Source organism: Epinephelus fuscoguttatus, linkage group LG5, assembly GCF_011397635.1.
Source record: "Epinephelus fuscoguttatus linkage group LG5, E.fuscoguttatus.final_Chr_v1".
NCBI lineage: Eukaryota > Metazoa > Chordata > Actinopteri > Perciformes > Serranidae > Epinephelus > Epinephelus fuscoguttatus.
The window spans coordinates 11,373,662-11,399,145 of NC_064756.1; the positions used below are offsets into that span (position 1 = coordinate 11,373,662).

Consider the following 25,484-nt stretch of genomic DNA (forward strand, 5'->3'; position numbering starts at 1 on the left):
AAAGGACCAGCGTAAGGGCGTTGTTTTGCCAAGCAACATTAGCTTTACACTTATTAAAGATTGCATGAAAAGGACACTTGTTCTCTCAGTCTTTGAAGTATGATGTAAAATTATGCAAATCCAGGATCTGTCACTGCTCGCTGTCCTGTGTGCTCTGCTGGCTTTTTGCACAAAATGCTAAATGTGTTCGTTTCAATGGCGGAATCAGTTGGTCGTGGGCATGCCATTAATTAAACACAACATTGACTGACAAAAAGCTACAGCATATGCACACACATAGCCTACAGATAAACCCACACACAGAGGAGATAGAAAAGAAAAGGAGAGGGAGAGCGACCTAGGCAGAAATCCAACGACTCAGCATGTGGTTTGGAGGAGCTCGTTCTGTCAAGAGGCACACTCGGAACAGAAGATCGCTGTCCCGTACCATCCCTTGTGAAACGCTTGAGAAACACAAACCATCTGGAGGCTATAGTGCACACTCTCGACCCATCAAATATTGAGGATGTTTGTCTGATTTACAGGGCCTATTTAGGACTGTTTGGACAACTTGGCTGAGGGATTGGTGCTTTAATTAAAGATAATATTAAAAGCTAATATTGCCCCTAAGACCTTTGCCTCACAGTCAACAGTGCAACAAAGTCACGGTTCTGTGGGAGAGGGTGAGAGTCCTAACCACATACACTTTTAAATGAATCTAGTCAGGCTTGACACAAAGGCCTCTCCATGTTCTTTATTTCACCGAGGTTACTGCCCCATATTCCCCCTCTTTCTCTCTGCCGATGCCAATAGCAACGCTGGCTTTTTCAGGCCCAAGCCCACCGCGGTGATGGCATATTGATACTGTCATAAAATATTACATCCTCACTTTATTCATTAGAACTGGGCTTTAATCTAAAAATACCATGGGCAGGGAATAAAACAGAGTTTTCAGCGGCACATAGATTAGGCCTGTGCTTCTCTCACTGAGCACCACAGCTCGGAAACACTGAGGCCCAAAATAGATGTTCTTCTCATAAAGGGCTCCTTCTTTGTAGTCAGCATACAGCAACAACATCTGCAGGGCAGTTTCTATGGGGGGAACAGATTCGGGCAGGCTATCAAAGAGAGAGGCGATCTCCTGTGAGAAGCGGTGGGCGGAGGACTTCCATTTTCTCTCTCTCTCTCCTTTCTTTTTTTACTCTCTCTTGCTCTTTCCCTCTTTCTCTTGCTTCCAAAAATCTGTAGCAATCAGGACGATGCTAATAAAAGACCATTAATATCACCTGTCAGCGCTATCTTTGGAAGATCCAAAATGAGAAAATGAGACAAAAGGATTCACAGTCTGGAGCTGCTCATCAAGGCGCAGGAAACCAGTGGAGGACAGACAGCAGTACGGTTTGGTGTGCTGATTTAAATAAAGCATTTGGCTGACAGAAATCCATCAAATGTTCCAAGATAAAGACAACATAAGGGCTACAGGACAGTCCCATTTATTATTACTGGTGTTTCATCACGAAAAAAAAAAAAAATTGGTGGAATTACAGAACTAATGTCTCAAAGCATATTTGCTCCTTTTGGGTCCAGCGTAAAACAAACTCAAGCATCAAATTATTTATCCTTTTTTTTCAGTGTTTACTTTGAGATGTTCCTGTAATCTGAGATGGGGTTTGAATGCAGCAGTGTATGGTGGGATTGTCACTTCTGAACAGATGGCAAGGATAAGCAATATGACCCCTGCGTGACTCCAGATACTGTATCTTTCAAGGTAGAGAATGAACCTGTCATGAAAACGTTCTGTCACCTTCCAGAGTTTAGGTTTTATGGTCCAGATTTTAAACACTTTGTGGTTTTAGCTGAGGAATGTGACACTGTTAAATATGACAAAAATGAAGTACGGAGGATAATTTCATCAAGCATTGTTTTAAAGCTCCAGTGTGCAGGATTTAGAGGGATACATTGGTAGAAATGGGATATAATATAAAAAGTGTGTTTTCTTTTGCATATAATCACCTTAATATAAGAATCATCTTGTTTTAATTACCTTAGAATGAGCCGTTTATATCTACATAGGGAGCAGGTAGTTGTTCTTGGAGTCCACAGTAGCCCAGAATGGACAAATCAAACACCGGTTCTAGATCGGGCCATTTGTGTTTTCAAGTCGGCCACTGTAGTCATCTGTGACGAGACAAACAGAGTCAGAAAACCACTGGTTTTTAACACAAAACTGCTTGATTCACTGTTTTTACCTGTTTAAATCACTAGTTCCATTTGTTGTAGAGAGGAAGGGACCTCCGCGGATACTTCGGCTTCAGTGTTTTTACCTGCTTTAATCACCCAGGGTCTCATTTAAAACGAGACCAGAAAGAGGTGTACACAACTTCCCACATAAAAGTTGTGATCTACAAAAACAGATTTAATGGGAGAAACTTTGACCCATGCTTACGAACATTTTGAAGACGGGAACTTGGCGATGCAGATGGTGGGGTGGAAGCCTGAATGTATCAATTGTCGAATATTTTTGGTGCATGCCATTTTTGGCTTTTGTCCGTACATACATTTTCAGTATGGATTCTACGCATTGTTTTATAAATGAGACCCCTGGTCCATTTATTGTAGAAAGGAAGAGACCCTTGTGGATGATTTGACTCCTGGTAAAAACCTCCTGAACAATAAACACTAAAGGAATTCTAACTGGAAGTTCAAGCTTGGCACATTGGAGAAGCTTCAGCTGCAGTCCCCACTGCTAGATATTTCTTTAAATATTCCAGATATACAGGTAGAAATGGAACCATACCCGTTTAATTCAGAGCTGATGTAAACTACGAGAACATTGTAAGACTTTAAGCGAGTTATGGTGAAGACCATAAACCCCCGCAGCCCTTTTTGACTGATGGCTTTTACTGGTGGCGATGGCAAGGCGTTCACTATCTGTTTAATGCAAAACATGAGCGCAGCCAGCACATAGATGGAGGCTCTGATCGGAAAAAGGTGGTACCATAATGGGGAGGTGAAAGGCAAGGGGGCAACGTGATGATAGTGGCTTCATGCGGAGCAGAAGTGTATCGAGGGCCTCGCCTTTGAACTGGTGAGCCAGCTAATTGAAACAGCATTGCCGGGGCACCGGCTGAAGATCTGGATCGCATTCATCCCCCCTGCTTTTATTCAATTTGGTCCCATCACAGGGGCGCGTCCTGTGCTTTTCTCTCCACATGGCAATAAGTCATACCCTCGCCTTTTGCCCTCGACGTGTTGCCCATCTGTGTCCCCTGGGGGCCCGGGGTGCTGAGGCCCACAGAGCGGCGAGGGATTCAGACGAGGTCTTGAGAAAATGCAGGCTGCCTGCCACTGAGCCCCTTATGGTTCTTCTTCACGCCTCTCACCTTGGACTTGACCCCCACACCCACCCCTCCTCAGCTCTTCACACACACACACACACACACACTCTCACACAACACACACACGCACACACACACACACACCTCCTTACTCTGAGACTTTTAAGATTTACTGTTAAGAGCTGTGGCTGTCAGGAGGATTGAACCGTGCACTTTCTAATTCAAACAAATGCTGCACTGGGGTCACGGAATTATCATGGAGTCACAAGGTGTTTCAGATGACTCGCAAGTGTTGAGTGTTAAGCTGATAGAGAGAAGGAGAGACAGACTGCACTCTATGCTATTAGGTAGCAATGCAGCGGAAAGCTTGCGACCTTGCAGCGTGGAAATAAATAAACAAATAAAGCGATAAATAAGCAAATAGATAACCCTTCACACTCTTACCTGGTTATCACCAACCCCTATCAGAGCAGGTGGATGTAGATCTTACGTCGTACCAGGGGGAACTTCTCATTTCGCAGAAGAGTGGTCAACGTTTTCTGTCATAGCTTTAATCAGTGTCCCACATGCGCTGGCTGTTGGTTGGGCTTAGGACTTATGAGCTGGAGGATGATATGATAGTCAGTGATGTACAGTAAATAAATATTCAAGGAGCAGATGCTTCTCAGGTGCGTTCTGGCGAGACCTGAAACAAATTGACTTGACGGCGACAGTTCTTCAAATGCTTCGTCCTAGCTTTGTTTTGTGCCAGATTTCAGAGGTTCACCATGCAGGGACGCCAGGAGATGTTTATTTAAAAGTGATTGACGCATATGTTTTAACAAATGATGTTTAAAACAAACCTCTGCCTGATGTGACACACATACAGGCGCAGATGGGTTTTTTTTCCACAGATGACAACATCACAGGAAGATCAGCCATTGTCATTATCATCACACCCCCTCTGCTTGTGATGTTTTCCTGCCTCTTTCCTGCTATTTTTCCCAGTAAGACTTCTGGCGTTATGTCAGTGGAAAACAAACAAACAAATAATCAAACTTTAATCAAATTTAGCTTCAATTTAAACAGGCTATTTGTACTGAAACATTAACCATTAAACAATGGGAGAATATAGATCTGGGTTATTCAAGTCATGATGAGTCTAAAATGACACAACAGTTGTCTTATTGACTACATTGTTTAACTTCCTTTCTGACTTGATATTGAATTACTTCACCCACATGACTATGGAATATTACAGTATTACAGTGGATGTTTGACTGGAAAAGTTTAGTCACACCATACCCATTATTGACCACCACAAGCTCTTACACCTGTGCTGTGGCTGCATGTGAACCACAGCTGCATGTGAAGTCCAAAGACTACACACAGAGGAGAGCAGAATTTGGAGAGGATCACCGTGTGATTGAGGGAGGGACTAAAAGTGTGCATAATATTCCTTCCTCTGTGGGACTCGCTGCGAGGCAGGTACAGCATCTCTGCAGTCCACCGCTCAGCTGTCACACTCAGCTGCCCAGGCGCTTCCAGTTTAAAGGAAACTTCTCACACCGCAGTCGGTAAGTGCAAAGTTTTATTGTACCAGAAAATCAACTGTAAACCTAATATGATGAGAGGATGTGTGATATTATCGGTGCTCGGCGCTTCTTTGATGCATCAGGGTGAAAGTGTTGGCTTTAAAGTTTCTCTTTCTCCCGTCAGGAATTCTCATAAAGCGTGCAGCGCGCTTTTTTTTTTTTAATTGAGATGCGCTGCTTTCGACCTGTTTCATCTCTTGCTTATTTTTGCGACCTCGCATTCGCGTGTAAAACGTCCCAAAAAGCAAAGCAAAGTTGCACGTACATTTTAATCTCTTTTAAAAATGAACTTTACCCCAATATTTTTTCATGTTTCCTCACTTTGTGGGCTTGAGGCTGCCTTCAAGTGGAGCACTCCAAATATAAAATGTATAAGCAGAATCTATTTATGTAGCAAAAAATGCACAGTTGATTGCTTTGCTCTTTTATGTTGCATTGATTTCTTGTTTTGTTTCCCCTCCACCAAATCAATGACATTTAAGTAAAAGCCTAAAGGTAGTGCATGCATTTGAATGACAGAACTGATTTGCACATTATTCACTTTGTGTATGGGGACTTTTTTTCCCCTGAAACAAGAGCATCTGAATCGTTTTGAGCTGATGAACATCTGCAAGCATTGAGCAGTGGCACATCTCCCCTCAGTCTGTCAGCAGCTGCCACAAGCTAGATATGCCAAATTGCTTAACATATGAATGTGAGGAGGATGGGACCTGCCACTGCCCATATACACCATTCCTCCTCTAATGTAATCCTTCAGCTCAGTTTCCAGTCTCTTTTGTTGATGCTGCTCCAAGTAAACAATGTTAAGTGATAAGCAAAGTGTGTAGGAGGGGAGGAAGGAGAGGAAGAGGAAGGAGAAGAGGAGGAGAAAGAGGAGGAGGAAGAGGTGAGGCAGGGATTCTTTTGCATAAGGAGAGGGGAGTGATACGGTGAGAGAGAGAGACGAGATGGAAATGTTGACAAGTCTTAGGATGGATGGATTTGCTTCAGCTCATTTTTCCCCCTCATAAATATCAGCAGTTTTTGATTTAAAAGAAATACATCAAAACACTCCTGTAAGCCCGAAAACCTGAATCAGATAAAGATTGTCTTGGGTGACGTGTTTTTAAAAAGCCCCAAAGCACAGTTTTCCTTCTAAACTATGGAGCTGATGTTGCAGGTTATTGAAACCCGGCTCAAATGTCTCACTCTCCCTCCTCTTTCTCTTTCTGACCCCTGTCCCTCTCCCCTCTTCTTTCACTCCTCACTCATGCACCTACATGTCCACACACATGCATATGCCGCACACTTGCATGCAAAGTGTAAACAGCTTGTGATAGATAGGTGGGTCCACCCTGCCTTGTCTGTTTGTGTGTTGATCCCTTCAGCAGGCCCTGCTTCTCCTGTCCGCAGCGTCAGTGATGAGTTACTACATGGATCCAGTTTCTTCCTACCCGGCCCTTCACCCCTGTGACCGTCTGGGCGCAATGGTAAGACCTCCCTCGTAAATTACCTCCGTGTTAGGGCTGCCTCAGCTACCTGCCACACAGCCGGCCAGCAGTGTGAGGGAATGAGTGTGTGTGTGTGTGTGTGTGTGTGTGTGTGTGTGTGTGTGTTAGCTGCACTGCAGGAATGTGTGCAGGAGCATGTGAGCAGTGTGTGTGTGAGCAACTCTGGATTCCATCACCTCGCAGGAGCACGCTCTATCTGAACATTTTTCCTGTTGAGTTTAGTCCACCAGAGTTGCACTAATAGTGCTTGTATCTGTACACGCTGTTCCGTATGATTTCGTCCAAAGTTAGGAAACAAAACTGTTGAACAAGACAATTTTCGTCAAGGCTGTGAAATCGCCCTTTTGAACTCCCCTGTGTTGCACAACCACCCCGCCTCAAAGATGCACTTCTCTTTAGCGAGTAATATTGTAAATATCACGACCTGTAGGCCTTGAACCTTGCCACTAACCGATCAAATTGGAGTCAGACCATCCCCACTGAATAACATTTCTCTCAGCTGACAGATCTTTGCAGCAGTCTGTTTGCAAGAACACCAAGGCTCTTAACGCTTTCCAAATGAGAGAGCTGAATACAGAGTCAGAGACAGTGGTAGTCGGGAACATTGGGATTCCTGTCAGATGAGCATTTGAAGGGTGAAGGCCAATGAGCGGCAAAATAAATGCCTCCATTTGTATGCAGAGCGCCAGCACATTAGGATAAGAGACTGAGGTTATATGCAAATGGCAACCCCACCCTGGCCTGATCGAGAACATAGAAGGATACAGCTCTCTGGGTCCTAATTGGCTCAGGTGCTGGGGCTTGCCTTTGAAATTGAGACTACTGTATACTGGGGCAGACTTGGTCAAAAGGTGAGCCCGGATCACCTCAGTAGCTCTATTCTCTTAAATTTACATGAATTATCAGCAAAAGGCAGCACGGCCTGGTGTGTTTTCTTGTCTGTGTTTACACTTTAGTGATTGTCAGTGTGTTAGGCTTCACAAAGACTGTGTGCAGAGAACGCTGGGAGAAAAATCAAGGCTTCCAAGCAGGCGGTAGCAATTAGGAAGAAAATGCCAGAAGCCACTTCACTGCTAAGGTGATCTTTGTTTATAAGAAATTATACAACACAGTGTGAGGCTTCCCCACTGTAGTACAAGTAACATAAGCAACACATTTTTAGCAGAGCGCTCTTGGTTATGCATATTTGGCATGAGACGCTGTCCACCCTCTGGTTTAGTTTTCTCTCTTAAAAATGTTCTAATATAAATACAAACAACATCTTAGCACTCCTCATAGGTGTGCAGTGCGAAGAGAGGCAGCAGGTGACTAAGACTGTGGTCATTATCGCTCCTTAGTTTGCTTACTCATTATCTCCTACAGTGACACTCGGAAGGTTACTCTAAAGTAAGTAGGAGTAAATTATTATTTGACATTTATGAATCATCATCATATTGCGTCATCACTAAACTAAGAGTGCAAATATACTGCACTACATGGTAAGTAGAGTGTGATTTTAGACACTACACTGGCCTTTTTTTATGGCAGATATTTAACTTTGTCATCGCAGAAAAAGCACAGGTGTCACTCATAAAACTAACGACAGAAAGCTCAGTTTCATAGTGAGTCTGAGCCGCTTCAGAGCCCTGATGTAATTATTATCATTAATTACACCTGTCCTTCTATTTTTTTTACCCACAGGTGCATTGAATTACACCTGTACGGTAACTGTAGACTGACGCTGCACTTGCGTCTTAGAACCATTAGGGGGCATTAAAATAAACACGAGACAATGAATGAATACTGTAAATTCATGCAACGTGGCATGAGATCAGTGAGTCACAAACATCAGAATTAAAAATGGCTTCATATTCCATTTTATGTTTCTTTTTTTATGTACACTCAATTCACAAATACTTTTGTGTGTGGTGTCACTTAAAGCCTCAGTGGCGTTTAAGGCCATGCTGTTGTCTGTATTTTGCTTTTTTCACTGTCGCAGTCGAGGTTAGAAATGAACAAACAACAACAACCAGAAAAAGCATGCTGATAAAATAGAATAAATAAATGACACTATTTGGCCAAGATGAAGGTCAAAGTTTAATGTTAATATGATTCAAATATCTAACTGATTTATACTGCAAATGCTTATTTATGGACAGTATTCATACTATTAGTTCAAACTGAAAAAACATTCAAGGCTCTTTAGGTTGTTGCTAACTGTCCCTGCTCATTTTTCAAATTATAAGACCAGCCTCTGCATCAAAAGTTACAGTTGAAGTGATCAAATAGTGTTATGGTGTCACTGCTATCTCCGCTGTTATCTATGTCCGTCTCTCTGTCTAATCCATAAATCATCCGTGGGTCTCCTTCCATGTCTATCTAACTTTCCCCCCGTACTGACGGGACTGATAGGAGAAAGCAGCGTCCCACGCAGACCTCTAAAGAACCTCATAAAGTGGCCTCCACGATCCTCTGGTCATGTTTACCATCCATAAAGCTGGCCGGCTACTGATAAATGCTGCAGTGCTTAAACTGGGCCTGCTTATCAGATCAGCAATCACTCTATCAGCCAGTCTCTCAGTTACACATATGATGTATAGCATATGACAGTCTAATGTACCTCTTAGTGGAGGATATGTTGACGGGACTGACTGAAGCATTGCTTTCAGTGAGAATGAATTATTGCTCTTTAAATGACTTTTGTGAAATGATCAAATAAATGCAGATTACACAGTGGGTACACACATGAGGATAATACATCACACTAGTTAGAAAAAGCACTTTACAACTAGTTAGACACACTCTTGTGAGAAACATGCCAATCCCCTGTTCACATCACTTTCTCACAGAAAGGTCCAACAATATCTATTGAGTTTTTTGTTTTTTTGCCACATAAAGGCTTTGATATGCTTAAAATGACCAAGGGGCTATCTTCCTCCCCATTATCTCTCGTATCCTTATAGAATTTCATATCTCTCCTGGCTCCCCTGTCAAGTGCTGACTTTAGACTTCCCTTTTGGTGGACCTCTTACGTGAACGCTGCTCTGATAAGCAGGATAAATCAACACGGCAAAGATAAATGTAATGAGTCAAATTTAGCCACGAGGGTTATCTGTGCGGGAAAACAATGGAAAAAAAAAAAGTTTTGCAGCTTAATCTTTGTACGTAAATAAATGTTTTTCATGTGTAAACAGATAAAACTCTGAGTAAACTTATTTGTGATGTGAAAACACATGCTGATTTGTTTTCAGAACAGTAAAAACTCAAGCAAGTTGCACTGGAACTGAGATTCAGCTTTATTCAAGCTATTTGAAGCATAGATTTTCCCAGCTTGAATTCAGGTCCGCATTCAAGTCTTTGTTTTGTCACTTTCACATCTATGAGGTGTGCAAAACTGCTCCTCAACAGCACTGTTACGCAGATAAAACCAAGCAAATAGAGGTAAATAAACTGTGTAATAATATACAGTATCTATTCATGCACCTCCCTGCATTGTCGCTAAACCTTACTGTGTGTTTTTTGTCTTTAGAGGCATAGTGGCGGGGTGGCAGTGGGCCCTCAGACCCACCTCCCAGGTGTGGTTCACCCTCAGCAGCAGTACTACCCATCACAGCCTCTTTACATCCAGGACATACCCCTGCAGGAGGTGCCCAACGGACACGACTTGTGCCCTGCAGGTAAGAAATGGACACAGACAATCTGACCTTAAATATGGTGTGAGGTACTGGAAGACGAGGCAAAATGCACATTCGTTCATAGTTAATAGTTACAGATATATCTGTAAAGATTTTTAAATGTTAATCTATAATAAAAGAACACTGGCTTCTTTTTTACTCGTACTGTACGTGCCTCAATAAATAATGGTTAAAAAATAGTCAGTAGTCCATTGTGAAAACACAGCTTAGAGCAAACAAAAGACTTTGTGTTAACTGGAATTTTAAATGGGCAATCATTCACACTCTTGCATTCATGTCTGCGATGTTGACGCACACATCGACTTGCTCATTTCGTTTGCTAGAACAAACACACACACGTAGTGTCGACTTGGCCTGTTGCCCTGCTTCCACTGCGCAAGGGATGTTGAAGATGCTAACCCTGAGGGCAATGCCTTTACCAGATTCACCCCTCGATTCACTTTTTCTCTCTGTGTCATTCCCTCTTTTTTCCTGGAGACAAACAAATGCTCTGCATTCTTCTTCTTCCAATCCTCTCTTTCTCTTTTTTCCTTTCTCTCTTTTTTTTATATGGGTTTTATTTTAAACTGGAACATTCTTTCCAGAGCATTTGCCTGTGTTTGACTTTGGCCTCTTCTCGTCCTCAAAAGTGATTGATGCTGGCGGACTGGGACGCACGCCACGGCAGTAGGGTAGGGGTGCTGGGGGGCACAAGCTTTCTTCCGTCACCTCCCTGAGCTGGATGCAGGGGGCAAGACAGGGGGCCAAAGGGCGGCCATCTTTTTCCCAAGCCTCTGGTTTGGTCTCTGGAGAGGTGGAGGGGGCCTGGGTGTGCGTGTGTGTGTGTGTGTGTGTGTGTGTGTGTGTGTGTGTGTGTGTGTGTGTGTGTGTGTGAGGGAGTCAGGATTTGATGGGATTTGCTGATGTTTGTTGCCAGAGACACACTCCTTTGGAGCCTTCACTTCATTGCTCCCAGCGCTAAACCGTTGACATAAACATTGCTGAGTGGAAAAAAATGACCGAGCCTTGACCTTTTTTTTTTTCTCATCCTCCTCCTAAGTCCTCCACTATGCAGACCACAGGTCTAAGAGCATTCTCGCCACCTGGAGATGTTCTTAGAGTCATTTAGCCCATGTTGGTAGTGTCTTAAAGAGACTCTGAGGTTTTTGTGCAACCAGTATATGGCGTTATGAGTCTGTGCTAATCTTAAAAGCATCCAAATAGCCTCTGACACAGTCTCCACACCCTGCAGCCGTTGCTTTGACTCATATCTGTCAAACTGAAAATGCGGCTTCCCCATGAACATATTGCACTTGCAATTTCAGAACGCTCATTCAATTTGTATATAATTAGAAATGGAGGCACAAACTATTTCAACTTCCCCCTGCTGTTTAAGTGATTTGGCACCTCAGAGATTTCTACTTTGAAGTCACATGTGCGCACCAGTCATTTTTCTAACCACTGAGGTTGTGCCAGTTTTTAATTATAATTATTTGCTCATTAATTAAAAGTGAACAAGTGTTTTATTTAACCAACCAGGAAGCATGTATTTCAATCAACTGAAGATTTGTTGGCATGTAATGGAATATAATGACTTGTAGGGCACCCTTTTTAAGTTTACACTGTTTGATTTAGGTGTGTAAAGGTAAAACTGTCATCAGCAGCAGTACATTCATGAAAACAAATATGTGTAAATACAAACTGATCGTACTCTTTCCCTTAAAGCTGCCATAACTGATTTTTTTGGCCACCTGGGGGCAGTGGAAACCAGTTACGAACACAACATTGACATGTGATCACCTTGATACTGCCTTAATACTAATTGATACTGTAAACTTGTTAGCAAAGAGTTTATCATTTATACATCCAGTAGTTTCTCTTTTGAAGTTGTGTTTCAGGCCACATGACTTGTGTACATCATGGATGTATAAAGAGAACTCGGCACAGAGCTCAGGGCAGGGCCCCATTTATGTCTATGAAAGTTGCTCAGTGGTGCATGGAAAAACGTCCGTAGACTGTCGCGAGCTGAGTGGCTGTCCACTACAGAAATTGGCTACAAAGCCTGATGCACCTCCTGGGGGCATGGTGTGAGTCAAATATTCACCGTCTTTTAGCTTTGTTTTTGGTCTCCACCAACTCCTGGGGAAAATATCTGTGTCTTTAGCTGCTAAATGCTCAGCTGTGCTCACCAGCTAGTTTCTAAAGGAGTCTACCTGCTGTTTACTGCTGAATGGGTAGTATACAGTAGGCTTTTAGTGCGTTTTCACTGACAACAGCTATCTGCTGTGAGCAAAAATGTCACTATGAGAGCGGTGAGAATAAACCTAAACAGTAAAGTTGTGGGCCAGAAAGCTAAATCAGGTTCTTAAATTCAGCTATAAAGCTTTGTAAATCGGAGGGGAGCTGCAGATTAGATTCAGGTGGTAAGTCTTCCTCGTTATTGAGAACAACCTCCCCTCCCAAAAATATAAACGTGAAAGTAGGAGGGACAACATTAAAAACATTTCCATCTTCAATTGATAAATTGATGTAAAAAAAAAAAAAAGGCAAAAAATGGTCCACAAAAACTCACCAGAGTGCAGGAAAGTGAATTTTTGAAGCTCAAAATTTCAAGGGAGATGAGCCCCAATCCTCCAGTTTCATTTGTCTCCTCTCTCCCAATGTTGAAATGAAACCATCGCCCTTCCATTACTTACATATAGATGCTTATTATAGCCGCTCTTAGTTTTCAGTGAAAGTAGACCGAAATTAAAATTCTAACAAGGTTTGTCAGCCATTTCAACATCATATATTAGCGCAATATTTAAAAGGTGATAACCACATAATTAGAAAACCAGTTACTTTGTAAAGTACCACAAGTCAGTTAGCTGACAACATTCCCAGCTATTTCACAAGCTAAAATCCACTTTCATCTGTATATATATGTTGATATAGTTTATTTAACTTTTATAGTGAATATGTTACATTGGATTTTACAACTCAAGTCACTTCTTGGAGAATGGATTGGGTGTTGTTAAAATGAAATGTGTTAGTGTGAGAAAGAAAGAGAACAGAGCAGATGTGAGGCGGGGATGTTGGATGTTACGGGACCATCGCATGTTTGGCCCAGAGCCCAATGTCACACACACTGCTTCCTGACAACAGCCATGCCATGGTGATGTTTACACTAAACCAGCTCTACTCTTCACTATCCAACACTCACACCACAGGGTCTGCTGTAAACTCCCATCATTGTGGAAATTCACTATTTGTGTGTGTGTGTGTGTGTGTGTGTGTGTGTGTGTGTGAGTGTGTGGGAAAAAAAAGGAGTGACTGTGCGATCTCATTGAAATCCGGGCGCAGATATCACACACATGCATACGCACTCCACCAACATCCTGCAGTGATGCACACTCCACATATTCATTCATTAAATTCACACCCTGCACTCTGGTGTGTATTGTATTACAGCATCCTCCCATTCAGTAAAGCAGGCACATACGCACGCACAAACACAACACAGACACACACACATACACACGCTCTCACACACATCCACTCCCAGCACTCATGAGTTCACTGTACATTTAAACATGCCCTCCCATTTAGTACACGCAGACACAGCTGTGATCTGGCACTCAGGGACCATTGGCCTGTGTTTTATTTGATGTGATTTGACAGCTGGACAGTTGGAAGAGGAGGGGAATGGGGTGGAAAGCAAAGGAGAGTGGGTGGAATACAGTTTGAGGAGAGAAGACGGATAAGGAGAGGGATAAGTCACAGGACTGGGACTGGGGTTGGTGGGAGAGGAGGAGACAAGGGGAGGGGAGAAAGATCTGGAGCCTTGGGGGGGGGGGGACGTGGGGCTTCGCCTCTGATGAGGGGCACGTCCTCACGGGCGCAGGCCCATTTTTTATTTCTAAAAGTAAACAGGCAGCCTGCGGGGGTCTGGGGGGTTATGGGAAAGGAGGAAACAGTGATGCTAATCAGGCCGGCGCACACTTCCCCCTCCAACAATAAAACAAAACAAGAGTGGAAACACGGAAAAGCGACAGACAACTGTGGAGGAATGGGCTACACCACCGCCATGGTCCTAGATTTAAACTGCAAAGTGTGATGATAATTCTGAGGCAAGAGGTGTTAGTCAATAAACAGCGGAAAGAGGTAATCTGTTACTACTACACTGTACATTTGTGGGTTTTGAAGTATTTTTAGAAATCTGAACTATTTGGGTTTCCACATCAGGCTTCTGAGAAGTGGTTGCATTGTGCATTGAAATTGGGCATTTACAGTAGAGTCACTCTGGAATTTCTACCCCATAACTCAAAGTGCTGCTTTGCTGAACTAAAAAAAGAAACAATCTCAGTGAATGATTTCTGGTGAATATAGTTATCCTTTTGATGAGCCATTTATTTGAGTGTTTTTTGAAATAAATGCACTTGACCTTAAGAAATGTCTGGATATTTTCCCTCACTATAAGCTACTGGCTATGTGCCCTCCTTGAAGATACTCCTCTTACTCTCTTGTTAGCTTTTTTAAAGATTTTCAAAGACGCTCTGCTTTAAACCATCAGCCAAATACCCGACTTTTAAACTTCCCTTTCCCGGAGTTCTACGAGTTTTATTTCTAGGAAGTATTAGTGTGGTAAGTTCCTCTCGATAGTGCGGTGACTAATTACAAACCACTTCAGTTGGAGAACATGCAGTTCTGAAACGCATGCAATCACTGATGGCGGATGATGCAACAGATGCCAGCTCATCAGGAAAGGTGGCGCTTTAATGAATCCTAAGAGAGACCTCCTATTGTTTAATGTTTATATCATGAGCTTAGCAATATTCACACACTGTTAACTACAATGAGTGTACACCGGTAATGGTAAGAGTGAATACCTCTTACTGTGTCTCGTAATGTGCGTTCCTAGAAGAACTGAGTCCATCCTATTGTAGGTAAAGGAAAATCCTTCTCTATTATCACATAATATAAAGAACAATTATTCAACAATTAACGAACTACAACAACCAGCAGCTGTATTATCACAGCCAGATCACCAGCGTTCCTACTTACTATAATGTATAAACTTTATTTGTTCAACGAGAGATGAATTTAAAACCACAGACTGGCATATTTTTGCCTCAGCTTCAGGCACTAGTGGAGCTTTATCTGAGAGCATGGTGGTAACAGAGAGGAGGGAGGGCGAGACGAGAAGAGGGAGGTCTGGGAGGCAGAGAGACTCGGAGGGGGGTGGGGATAATTGAATTATCTGCACAATGGAGTGATGGGGGGCACGTGGTGCCGCTAATGGAGGAAGAGATGTCCTTTTTAGCGAAGCTAATTGTTCAGAAAAGAGCTGAGCCTTTGTTCAGGGAGGCCCTGCTACTTTCCCAGTGCACTTACATGCACACAATTTAGCAGAGCGCGCACGCGTAGACACATGCACTCGCTGACACACTCGCACACACGCAGTCTCAGAAGACACTTCGGAATGCGAGGCGCAAGAGAAAGATGCACACAAGTACAGTACACATGCATGAGCACACACACAGGGATACACCACTTCTGTCCCAGCTAACCCTCTGATCTCAGCAGGAGTGCATCCAGCCTGTGGCACCTCAGACAGAATTCACCGCGGATAGAGCTGAGGCTGAGCTGCTAGACAGAGGCCACAAGGACCCCACTGTTTTACTGTCTACTCTGTGTGTGTGTGTGTGTGTGTGTGTGTGTGTGTCTGTGTCCATCACCCCTCTGTGTGTGCGCTTGAGTGTCTGTAAATGAGTGACTGATTGATTACACGCTTAATGCCGTCTATTCACACAACATACCAAACCTGTCAGGCCACATCCATTGTCTGAAACATTCTATACATAGTCAAGTCATCATTTCAGATTTTATGTTTGTAAAAGTGAAAGAAAAGTATAGTGTTGAAATCTAAATACTCTTGTGCTCCTGCTGCGAGGGCACCAACATCAAAGACAAATATCACTTGACAGCTGTATGGATTGCTCTAAATCGAATAACCTTTCAGTTAACTCTGTGAAAAGTAGCAGGTGCAACGGTTACATCGAGGGATTATAGACGGGCAGACAACACAGATGTGCCAGCGAGACACAGACAGCGAGCAGGAGAGGGGAGGCTGCTTTAGCTAGGGGTGCTATGCTGCAATGCAAAATGAGTGAAGCCAGCTAACTGTCAAAACCATGGCAACAGCATTTACCACGTGAAGAGAAGAGACACTGAAGGCAAAACTTGTTTGATCTGGGACATATCTCCTCGAGAGTACTGGTACACACACTGTGTGGTTGTTTTATGAGTGCAAGACAACTAACAATCTCTTTGTCTAAATAAGAAATGACGTAGTTTGTTTCAACAATAGTTGTTTTGTTGGGTTTGTATTGTGCAAAACTTTGACACAAGCAGTTCCACAGTTGATATGGAGATCTTGATGAAGATTAACTGAATGTTTAGCATTTCTTTCTGTTTTTTCTAATGGAAACCATTTTCCTCATGTCAGTGCCCTGTTCATGAAAATGTGTTTGTCTTCAAGGTCATTGCACACCAGGCTGTGTAAGGGTAATAGAAATGGTCATTGCTCTGAGAGACAGATCAGTAACACAGTGTTCTAGGATACAAGAACAGAAATATTCATGTTTCCTAGAGACAACTGCCCTCTTACAAGTACAATTTTACTTTTATAGTTCAGTTTTTATCATAAAATGAATTAGTAAAAAAATAAATAAATGTTTTATTATAGTACTAAAAATATTGGATACAAAGAAGTAAAGACCGGCAGAAGAAAACCCCAAACTGAAATGGGCAAAGTGACGCCAGCCCAGATATTAGTCAGCAACACCATTAAACCCCTAATGGCTGCCCTCAGGCACCAGCGACCCGGGCTGTCCTTTTAAGAACAGATACGAGGGACTTCATTAACAGAAAACAAAGAGATCCAGTCAAAGAGAGACTGACTGAGTGACTGAGATGAAGTGAGAGGTACTGTTCCCCCTTCCATTCTTCTCCTCCATCACCCCCCTTCTACTCTGCCCCTGGTGAGGCAACTCCTCTCACCGCAGAACCCACCAGCACTCTTCCCAGACGAGGCTCCTATCAGGCCAATGAAACCTGATCCGAGGCTGCTAATGGAGCCGGCGAAGTACCACCGGTTGAAAAATCCATGTGTGATCAATATCCCTGGCTCCCCAGCCTCCATACATGCATGCGTACAGTACATGCAAAAGTATTGTATCGATGTGCATAGTAGGTTGCGCCATATGACTCACTCTAACAAGATTGCTCATGATGTGGTTGGATGTATGGGAAAAGAGGGCTAATGCTTTAGAGAAAAACCATTTACATTGTTTCATTGATGAACAAAAGACCTTACCATCCCTTCAGTACTTCTTGCCGGAGCTCGATTTTCTTGCATTTGTTTAAAAGCAGCAGGTTCCAGAGGAACTAGTGCGAGAATCACTTTTATAATCTGTTATTACTCTCTCTGTTGCCATGGGAGGTGTTCCCTAATGGCAGTGGTTTGCTCCGAGTGGAGCCTTACTGTGGGTAAAAAGCCCAATCTTTGTTGTGTCTTTGTTCTTTTGCAGTGGCAGAACAAATTCTTGATTCAATTTCCAGTCAGGCATGGCTATTGTTCCTGATTATTGTAGATAAGAAAGTACAAAAGTATAAAAAAAACAATGCAAACTGAAAAATAGAACGGACAGTTTGTCCTGTTCAAACTGAATTTTCATCGATGGTCTTTGTGACAGCAGACACACTTTGATTGATTGTATATCCGCACAACTAAACTATTTTTAAACCATACACACTATATACCTATAATTGCCATGTAATTTTGTACCTATTTGTGAAGACACACTGATACCTGATGCAACTGTGTAAAGAAAGAAAAAGACATGTTGCTTTTTATTGATCAGTACAAGGTGAACAGGAAATACTCTGAGGTGTTTATGAGGGTGAGTTACAAGTTATGAGGGAGCCTGGTCCTGCAGAATATAGGACACAGACAGGCCGGACTCTCCTTTTAGCTCCCTTTTAGTGAACAGTTCTGCACACATACACAGCCTTGAAAGAAAGATAAATTCACTTCTTAGCTTTATGAATCAATATACTGCTCCTAAAATGGTCACCATGCTGTTTTTGTTGTTGTGTATGTAGTTATGCTTGTAACATTTCAGTACAGTTCATTGAGTGTTATATAATTTAATGGTATTTTAAAAACTTGTTTAATTTTTCTCATGAAAGATGGCATGATGGAGTTTTTCAGTTGACTTTTTGCTGTCATATTTGGGAAGTAATATGGGTGAGCATAACTACAGCTCTTTATCAGGCTTCTCAGCAGCTCTCACAGCTCCAAAGGGTCTCTCATTCCCAGTAAAACGGGAGTAATTTGCGGGAACATGAAGACTCCTGACTGCGTCTGATGACGTGAAGGGGTCTTGGTAGGTTCTCACAGAGACACGGGGGAGGTGGTAGTAGTGTGTGTGTGTGTGTGTGTGTGTGTGTGTGTGTGTGTGTGTGTGTGTGTGTGTGTGTGTGTTAGGGGCATTGTAATTGAATTGTGAATCAACTGGCAAGTCAGCCCCAAACACCGCCCCCTTCAGCTGTCGTCGCACTCCAGCTCTTCGCAATGCAACGCCCATAGCCAGAGATAGAGAGGAAGAAGTGAGTGAGTGTGTGAGCGAGTAAGAAAGAACGAGGAAAAGAGGGAGTGTGTGTACATGTACCGGAGAGGGAGAGAGGGAAAGAGAAAAGATAAGTTAGGAGTGAGAGAAACTGAATCTCATTTCAGTGTGAGGGCAGAGGTAATAAATAATAATTGACCGGCGCGCCAAAGGAAGAGAAGATTTTCCCTTATATTGTGTTTTTCTGGAGCTGTTAGAATAAAAGAGGGGACGCGGCGTTTTTAAGACACGCTGATCTGATGATCATGACGGCAGCTGTCGATATGAAACCGACGTTAACAATCATAAAGGCTGAAAAGATGGACGGTGAGTAATACAACTCTTCTGTGAGCGCTTGACAGTTAACACGAGACTAACATTACTCCTCAGTGTTTCCTTGTAATGCAACCGGCTGCTGGCAGATTACGTTGATGTTGATAGTGAGAATTCTCGGTAATAAGATGCGCTAAGAGGGACACAACGTCCTGAACGTATTTCAGTGTGAAGACGCTGGTGGTTGCTCAATATTGGACAACACGCAACACTTGAGAACATTGCAATCACGCCAGAGGCTACAGTCTATACAACCGCTGTGTGTTTCTTATTTTTGTTGAATGAATCACACCGGTGTGCCTTCATAATTAACATATGATGATGTGTGTGTGAAACAAGGGTACAATATGGAAAAGTTATCTTTATATATTTGTAGACACATCACAAAAGTAGACAGGCAGAATAAATTGTCACACAACATATATGTTTAATCCATACACCATGATAATGTTTTCCAGTGGCATACTTTCACAAAGTCAGCTTTGTTTTGACATGTACTCTTACACACTTGTGTAAGTTAAGTTTGGTCATATTCTGCTCAGGAGGTGTGTTGCTCAATTGACTATCTGTACATGCTTTGTAGTTTTGATTTCTTCCTGCTTTGATCTCACTGGGGATCTTTCTCCATCTCTCCCTCTGTCCCATTTAAACACCCATCTCTAACCCTATACTCAGTGCCATAATGGGAGAGCCAGGGCACTCTGCCCAGCCGGCATGGGAGACAGGCAGTAGTGCCTAATCACTGCCCTCCCCACCAACCCCACTGTCTCCTCTCTACCTCCCCCTCCCCTCCTTCTATACCCCCACCCAACCCCCCCCCTTCTGCGGTGGTTGAAACTGACTTTCCAGAGGGAAGGAGAGGCAGGCTGAGGTGATGAATCTGCAGTGCTGAGGCTTGCCTCTCTGACCCCGCTGCCTGGAAGACTTGGCTTGCTCCAGGGGTAGTCCAGGGCACGTACAGGGAAGCCCACAACTGTGAGCTGTGTTTGGGTTTAAACGTTTGTGTGGTTTCACTTCTTCTTCTTTTTTTTTTTTTTTTTTTTTTTTGCTTTTGCACAGAGTGGTGTTACACATGGTGGCATGTTTGGGTGATTTGCATTTAGCAGCTTTTCACATTAACAAATCCCCTGTGCTTTTGCAGCTCAGGTGGCATTGAGCCTGTTCTTAGAGCAGCAAGCAGCACTGGTGCATCATGGAAATTTGATACTAATTGCATGTGTTGACCCACTAAGGGGTTGTGACTCACCACATTAACCACCTTCCCCTCACTGTCAGTACCTGCAGAGCGTAGATTCCCTCATACACATCTCACAAACTCACAAGAAAAGTGCTGACAGCTGCAGTTAAGTTGCCAAAGCGTAGCGCTATCTTGCAAAACCGTTTCGCAATGCTCGCTCCCGCTTACCCTTACTTGGGTGCACTTGGGTCAGGCTGAGGCTGCCAAGGAGCAGCTCACAACTTCATACAAACACATCTTTTCTCCACCTCGCTCTCTCTCTCACACACACACACACACACACACACACAGACACGCTGTTCTGTTCACTCCTTGTTATTACCATGCCTACGAGATAAGAGTACTACCACTGTCCAAGGCTGCTCCTGATCTTAACAAGACACAACAGTGATGTTCAGCATTGCAAGCATGTAAAGGCCCACGACAGACTCTTTGCTTACAGACACAAGTGCTACATACAAAGCCAGAATGCATTTGTTGATTTGTTGGATTTGAGAAAGCAGCAGCTGTCCCAGTGGGCATGGCTGCTCGGCTTTTCACAAGCAAGCTCAGAGCTATGGCACTGTGGTAACAACAGTCTTTTTTTTTCCTTTCTCCAGACACCTGCAACCACATAATGTACATACATGCATACCCCACTAACCGGCTTAAGTGGCTTCTACCCACCTTGCTATATTGTTTGTTTTTCTTTGCAATGGAAGTGCTGCCGGTCTCAGCTTACCCAAGGCCTGTCCTCCATCTCTCTCCCTCCAGTGGAGATAATTCCTTTTAACGCTCACACTGTGCCAGGGTCAGAGGTGCACCCAAACAAGACATGTAAAGTTCCACAAAGCTTTTATTCCTCTGTTCAGTAATGGTAGTCAATTCCTGACACAGCATACTTACATCTATGTAACCCAGACTATGATAGCTTATTATTGAAGGCATCATGTAGCCATAACAAAACTGTCAGTAACACAGAAATGAGCTTTGAAAGATAGTGAGGGCATTGCTTAACCGGGAAGGTGTTTGATTATGAAATACATACATGAAAGTGCAAGTGCTCTTGTGTAGCTTAAGTTCTTTTTGAGTGTCAAGGTATACTCATGTAACATTGTTCTGAGGTTACCCAAGTATAGATTTAATATTCCTGAGAGTCGTCAATCATTTACATTACAAAGAGCTGTCCGCTTTGGACTTGAGTGAGTCGTCTCCCTTTTGCTTTCTCTCACTGTTCATCAGGCCTGAAGTGTCAGGGTTCACTGACTGACAGGCATGTTTGTGAGCATGCCCTGCTGGGTGGCATGCATAGAGGCATAGTGGGAGCTTGAGTGGGAGGCTCACTTTTTATCTGATCAAAAACTCTGCTGTTTGTTGTAACTGGCGTGCCTGGTGCTTCTTTTAAGAGCCCTTATAAGGCATCTCCTTTCAGCGCAACCACATGCACTATGCATACAGGCCATGCCACACGGATGACTCTTAGAAAAGCTTCACTGATTTTTTTATTTTTTTTCCAAGGTGCCTCCCATGTTGGTAGGGTGCGGAGAGGGGCAGCATTCGTCAGAACAGAGGGTGTTACATAAGCCTCAGGTTTTTGCTTCGGTGTGTTTGTGTCAGCACTCCTTCAGTAGCGCAGTGTAATATATGCCAATGTTTGAGTGTGCGTGGCTGCCTGGCAGCTGTGCAAACACTGTTTGGGTGATCCAGGCTTCTCTTGATGTGGTCTGTCAGTGAATCGGGCCAAACAGAGCAGACCGGTCCGTTTTTTCATCTGATGTGCGCCGTGTCAAACTGAGGACGATATGGTTAGCAGGATCAAAATTTGATTAGTAAGTCCAGTGTTCTCTTCAACACCCAAATGTCATTAGTTAGTGTTTGACCAGGCCATGTCTGTGCCTAGAAGGTAGCTGATACCAGCTTGCTCAATGGGCGTCCCTGTGCTGGTCAGAGATGTCATCAGACTGGGCGGATACCTGTGAAGTAGCTGTGAGTTTCCACAGTGACCTTGTTTTTCTTTCTTTCCCGCGTTTCTCAGTGATGCCACTTTGTTACATCCAGTTACCCCCCCCCTTCCATTCGGTTGGCATTTCATTCATTGCTCCTTCATTCAGCCCGTCATCTGCTGTGTTGCCCATATAAACATAAAACCATTATACTGCGTGGGTCCTATCTCGACGCTTCCCTGGTGACTACACGCCTTAATCTTTGCTTATAAAGCTTAGTCATAAAGCAAGGCGTGTTAGCACCAGATACAGCAGTCTGCTAAATAGTAAGCATATGGTGTGTGTGTGTGTAAGAGAGAGGGGGTGGGTGTTTGAGGGATGGAAGAAGAAAGGCCTTCCAAGGTGTGGCCGATATGATGGTTGAGAATAGTCCTTGTTAAGCTAAACAAGACTTAGAGATCAGAATGATTGGAGCACTTCTCCTCGCGATCAGTCTTCAACAGCTTCTCGTTTTACTTGCATTCCACAAAAAGCCAACAACCAAAACAAAGGAAAATATGTTCCTTGGCTGGGGAAGTAAAGCATTAGCAAGCTTTTTTGTAACAGACAACTCTTTTTCAATCATCCACCCGCCCACTCGCACAATTCCTCCTTAAGTGTTCCTCCCCCTCCTTTCCCTTTCTTCCTCTGTTTCCAGTGTCTTTCTGTTAGCCACATGGGTTTCTCTCACGACACCTTGATGTGGTGTGTAGTGAGTTCCTGGGGAGTGCACTTTGTCCCATCACCAGTCATTCCTTGCTTGTAATCCCTGAGTCATGGCAATAGACGCCTGCTGCACCACACGCCACTGGCTGTCCGACTGCGCGTCTGCTTGGCTCGCTTACTGGTTTCTGCCACCACAGGCCTACATTACCAGTCTGGCTGTGAACCCGAACTGGCCTGAAGCTGCCTCAAAATGGTTCCACAACCTCCCACGCATCTCAACATTGTCCTGAATGCTTTAGAACTTTTTTTGTCCTCTTGCTCTGTTGCTGTTTCTGTTTTATGGTTCCACATTTAGGAGCTGTGTTTCCTATAATGGGATGGAAACTGAGCTGGTTTAGAAACATGCCTGCTTTGAGAATCAGTCTACTGTCCTGAAAGGCAGCAGGTTTTTTTTTTTTCACCACGGATGTTCAGCTGTCCTCAACGAGGCCATGTCACTCATTTTGTTCAGTGTATGTTCCAGATTTTCTTCCCTTGTTTTCTGTTTTGTCTGCGTTCGCTGCACACCACCTGTTTTTGGAGTCAGCATGCGTTGTGTGCTGCTTTTGTAATCAGGTGAACAAATGGGGCACAGCCGCAGACTTTGTGTGTATCAGACCTACAGCATCAGACCTGTATTGATTGATTGGCCTGCCAAAGCAAAAGAAGATAAAGCAGGGTGTGTTTACGTGGGTGGCTGGCTCTGCTGTGTAGGTGCGACTCAGTGGCGCTCATGATGAGCTGGGCCTCAGTGACGCAGTCAAATGGGAGGCACATGTGTTCTGGCAGCCATGGAGGAGGTCGAGGAATGGGACTCTGTGTAAGTTTTTAGACTGCCTCTGGAGTTTAACTATGAGAGTAGACGCAGCTGGATTCCATTGTCTGCCTAGCCTGAGCTCCCTCGTATCTACATGTTTTACACATTGAAGTGAGTTGCCCTTTCTGATAACATCTGCTGTAGGCCCACATATTCAGAACATAATGAGAACTTGACTTTGGCAGCAGTCAGTTTCAGAAATGCCATTGTGTTGGTGGAAAATGATCTTTTGGCTTCACAGAAATGCTCATTAGAGGTGCTCTGTTTGTTGCCCATAACATGTTTGTTCTACACATAGTTACAGAGTAACTGTGACAAATTTTGAGTCACTGAGCAGGAATTTTACAAGATATGGTCACTGCTTTCATCATGACCAGTCACATTGTCAGTTGAAGCAGCACGATATCCCCTGAAGTCCAGTCATTCTTTGATGGAGTGAGTCATGGTCTGTCTGTGTGTGCTTATGTTTGTGTGAGTGTGTGCCTGAGTGAAAAAAAGAGAAACTGAGAGAGGCAGATAAAGAACACAAGGTGATCATGAGTTACACATCTGCGATGATATGCGCATGCATTTGAAATCACTTCCATCTCCTATTGCAAAACACTGAGTTGTAACTTTCCAGTTATCAAACCGCAGTTAACATTTTTTTAAGCAGCCAAGTCAGCCAAAGCTGAGGTGCTTCACAGCGTCATGAAAAACAACACCCATATCTTAAAAAAGATAAAGAAAAAGGAGATGTTGCCAAATGTTTGATGTTTTATGCTTCTATTAGCTATGGAGCCTACGCTGAGCCTAAAATAGAAGGATAATTCATCATCTTGAGCTGAAACCATTTTGCCACTCAGACCACAAGTCATTTTTGGTCGCATTAGAGGAAAACAAGAAAGCTGTGAGAAGCACATTAGCGATTGTAAAACAGAGGTGGAATGTGAGGCACGCAACATGAAAACACTGCGGTCTGGGGGGAATTTATTTATCAAGTATCCATCTGTTGCCCATAGCTTGCCTTCAAACAAGCAACAAGCACTTATATATGTTTGATTATATAATCAAATCCAGCCACTACAAGACCTACATGTGTATGCTTTGCACAAAAGAACCGTTGAATGGCGAACAATTCCATCGCTGTGTGTGCGTGAATGTGTGGCTGTGCCACATAATTCACACTTATATCAGGAACCTGGTTGTGGAATGTATCAGTTTGGACTAAAAATGGGGCAGGCACAATGTTTTGTGGAAAAAATGCAACACAGAGAGTAAACTGTTTGTCAGATATGTCGTGTGTTTGGTTTAACGCCTAAACAGTTCCCCCAGAGCATCCCCTGTGTGTTTACAACAGGGACGGAGCCTGGGAGGCAGCTAGCCTGGATACAGCTAAGCTAGCACCACCTGCACTCTGCAGTGCTGTGCTCGCCTGTCAGTTCCCTTTTCTCGCCATCATGCCTAACACTGGTGGATAAAACAAGACAGTCAGATCCTTTTGGACTAAGTAGTACTTTCATTATAAATATTTAACATGTATGGAGGTCATGGAAAACCTGCAAGTTGTGTGAGATTTGTCAGATCGCTTCTGTTTGTGTAGTGCTGTAGTGCATGCTGGGTTTTTCCCCCAATATTATCCTCAAAGTAATAGAGAACTTGAAAGTTGTGCAATGGGCTGTTGTAAGAAATACATTACTGTTGCTCAACCATTAATACTTGAAGCATACCCAAAAAAACAGGCCTTTTCTCACTGTTAAAGATCAC

General features: G+C 43.4%; 1 protein-coding gene across 4 annotated transcripts in view; it reads left to right on the forward strand.

Moving 5' to 3' along the window:
* The first annotated feature begins 4,600 nt into the window (after positions 1 to 4,600).
* The window catches only part of ets1 (v-ets avian erythroblastosis virus E26 oncogene homolog 1), a 38,735-nt gene continuing 17,851 nt past the window's right edge, over positions 4,601 to 25,484 (forward strand). Inside the window, exons 1-3 of one of the 4 annotated variants that reach the window (XM_049576136.1) lie at positions 4,601 to 4,873; positions 6,259 to 6,360; positions 9,890 to 10,037. In XM_049576136.1, coding sequence (XP_049432093.1) covers positions 6,292 to 6,360; positions 9,890 to 10,037 — 217 coding nt within the window. In that variant the 5' untranslated portion in view covers positions 4,601 to 4,873; positions 6,259 to 6,291. Of the gene's footprint in view, positions 4,874 to 6,258; positions 6,361 to 9,889; positions 10,038 to 18,667; positions 19,013 to 25,484 lie in introns of those variants that run through there. The other 3 variants (XM_049576138.1, XM_049576137.1, XM_049576139.1) reach the window with 3 other exon arrangements.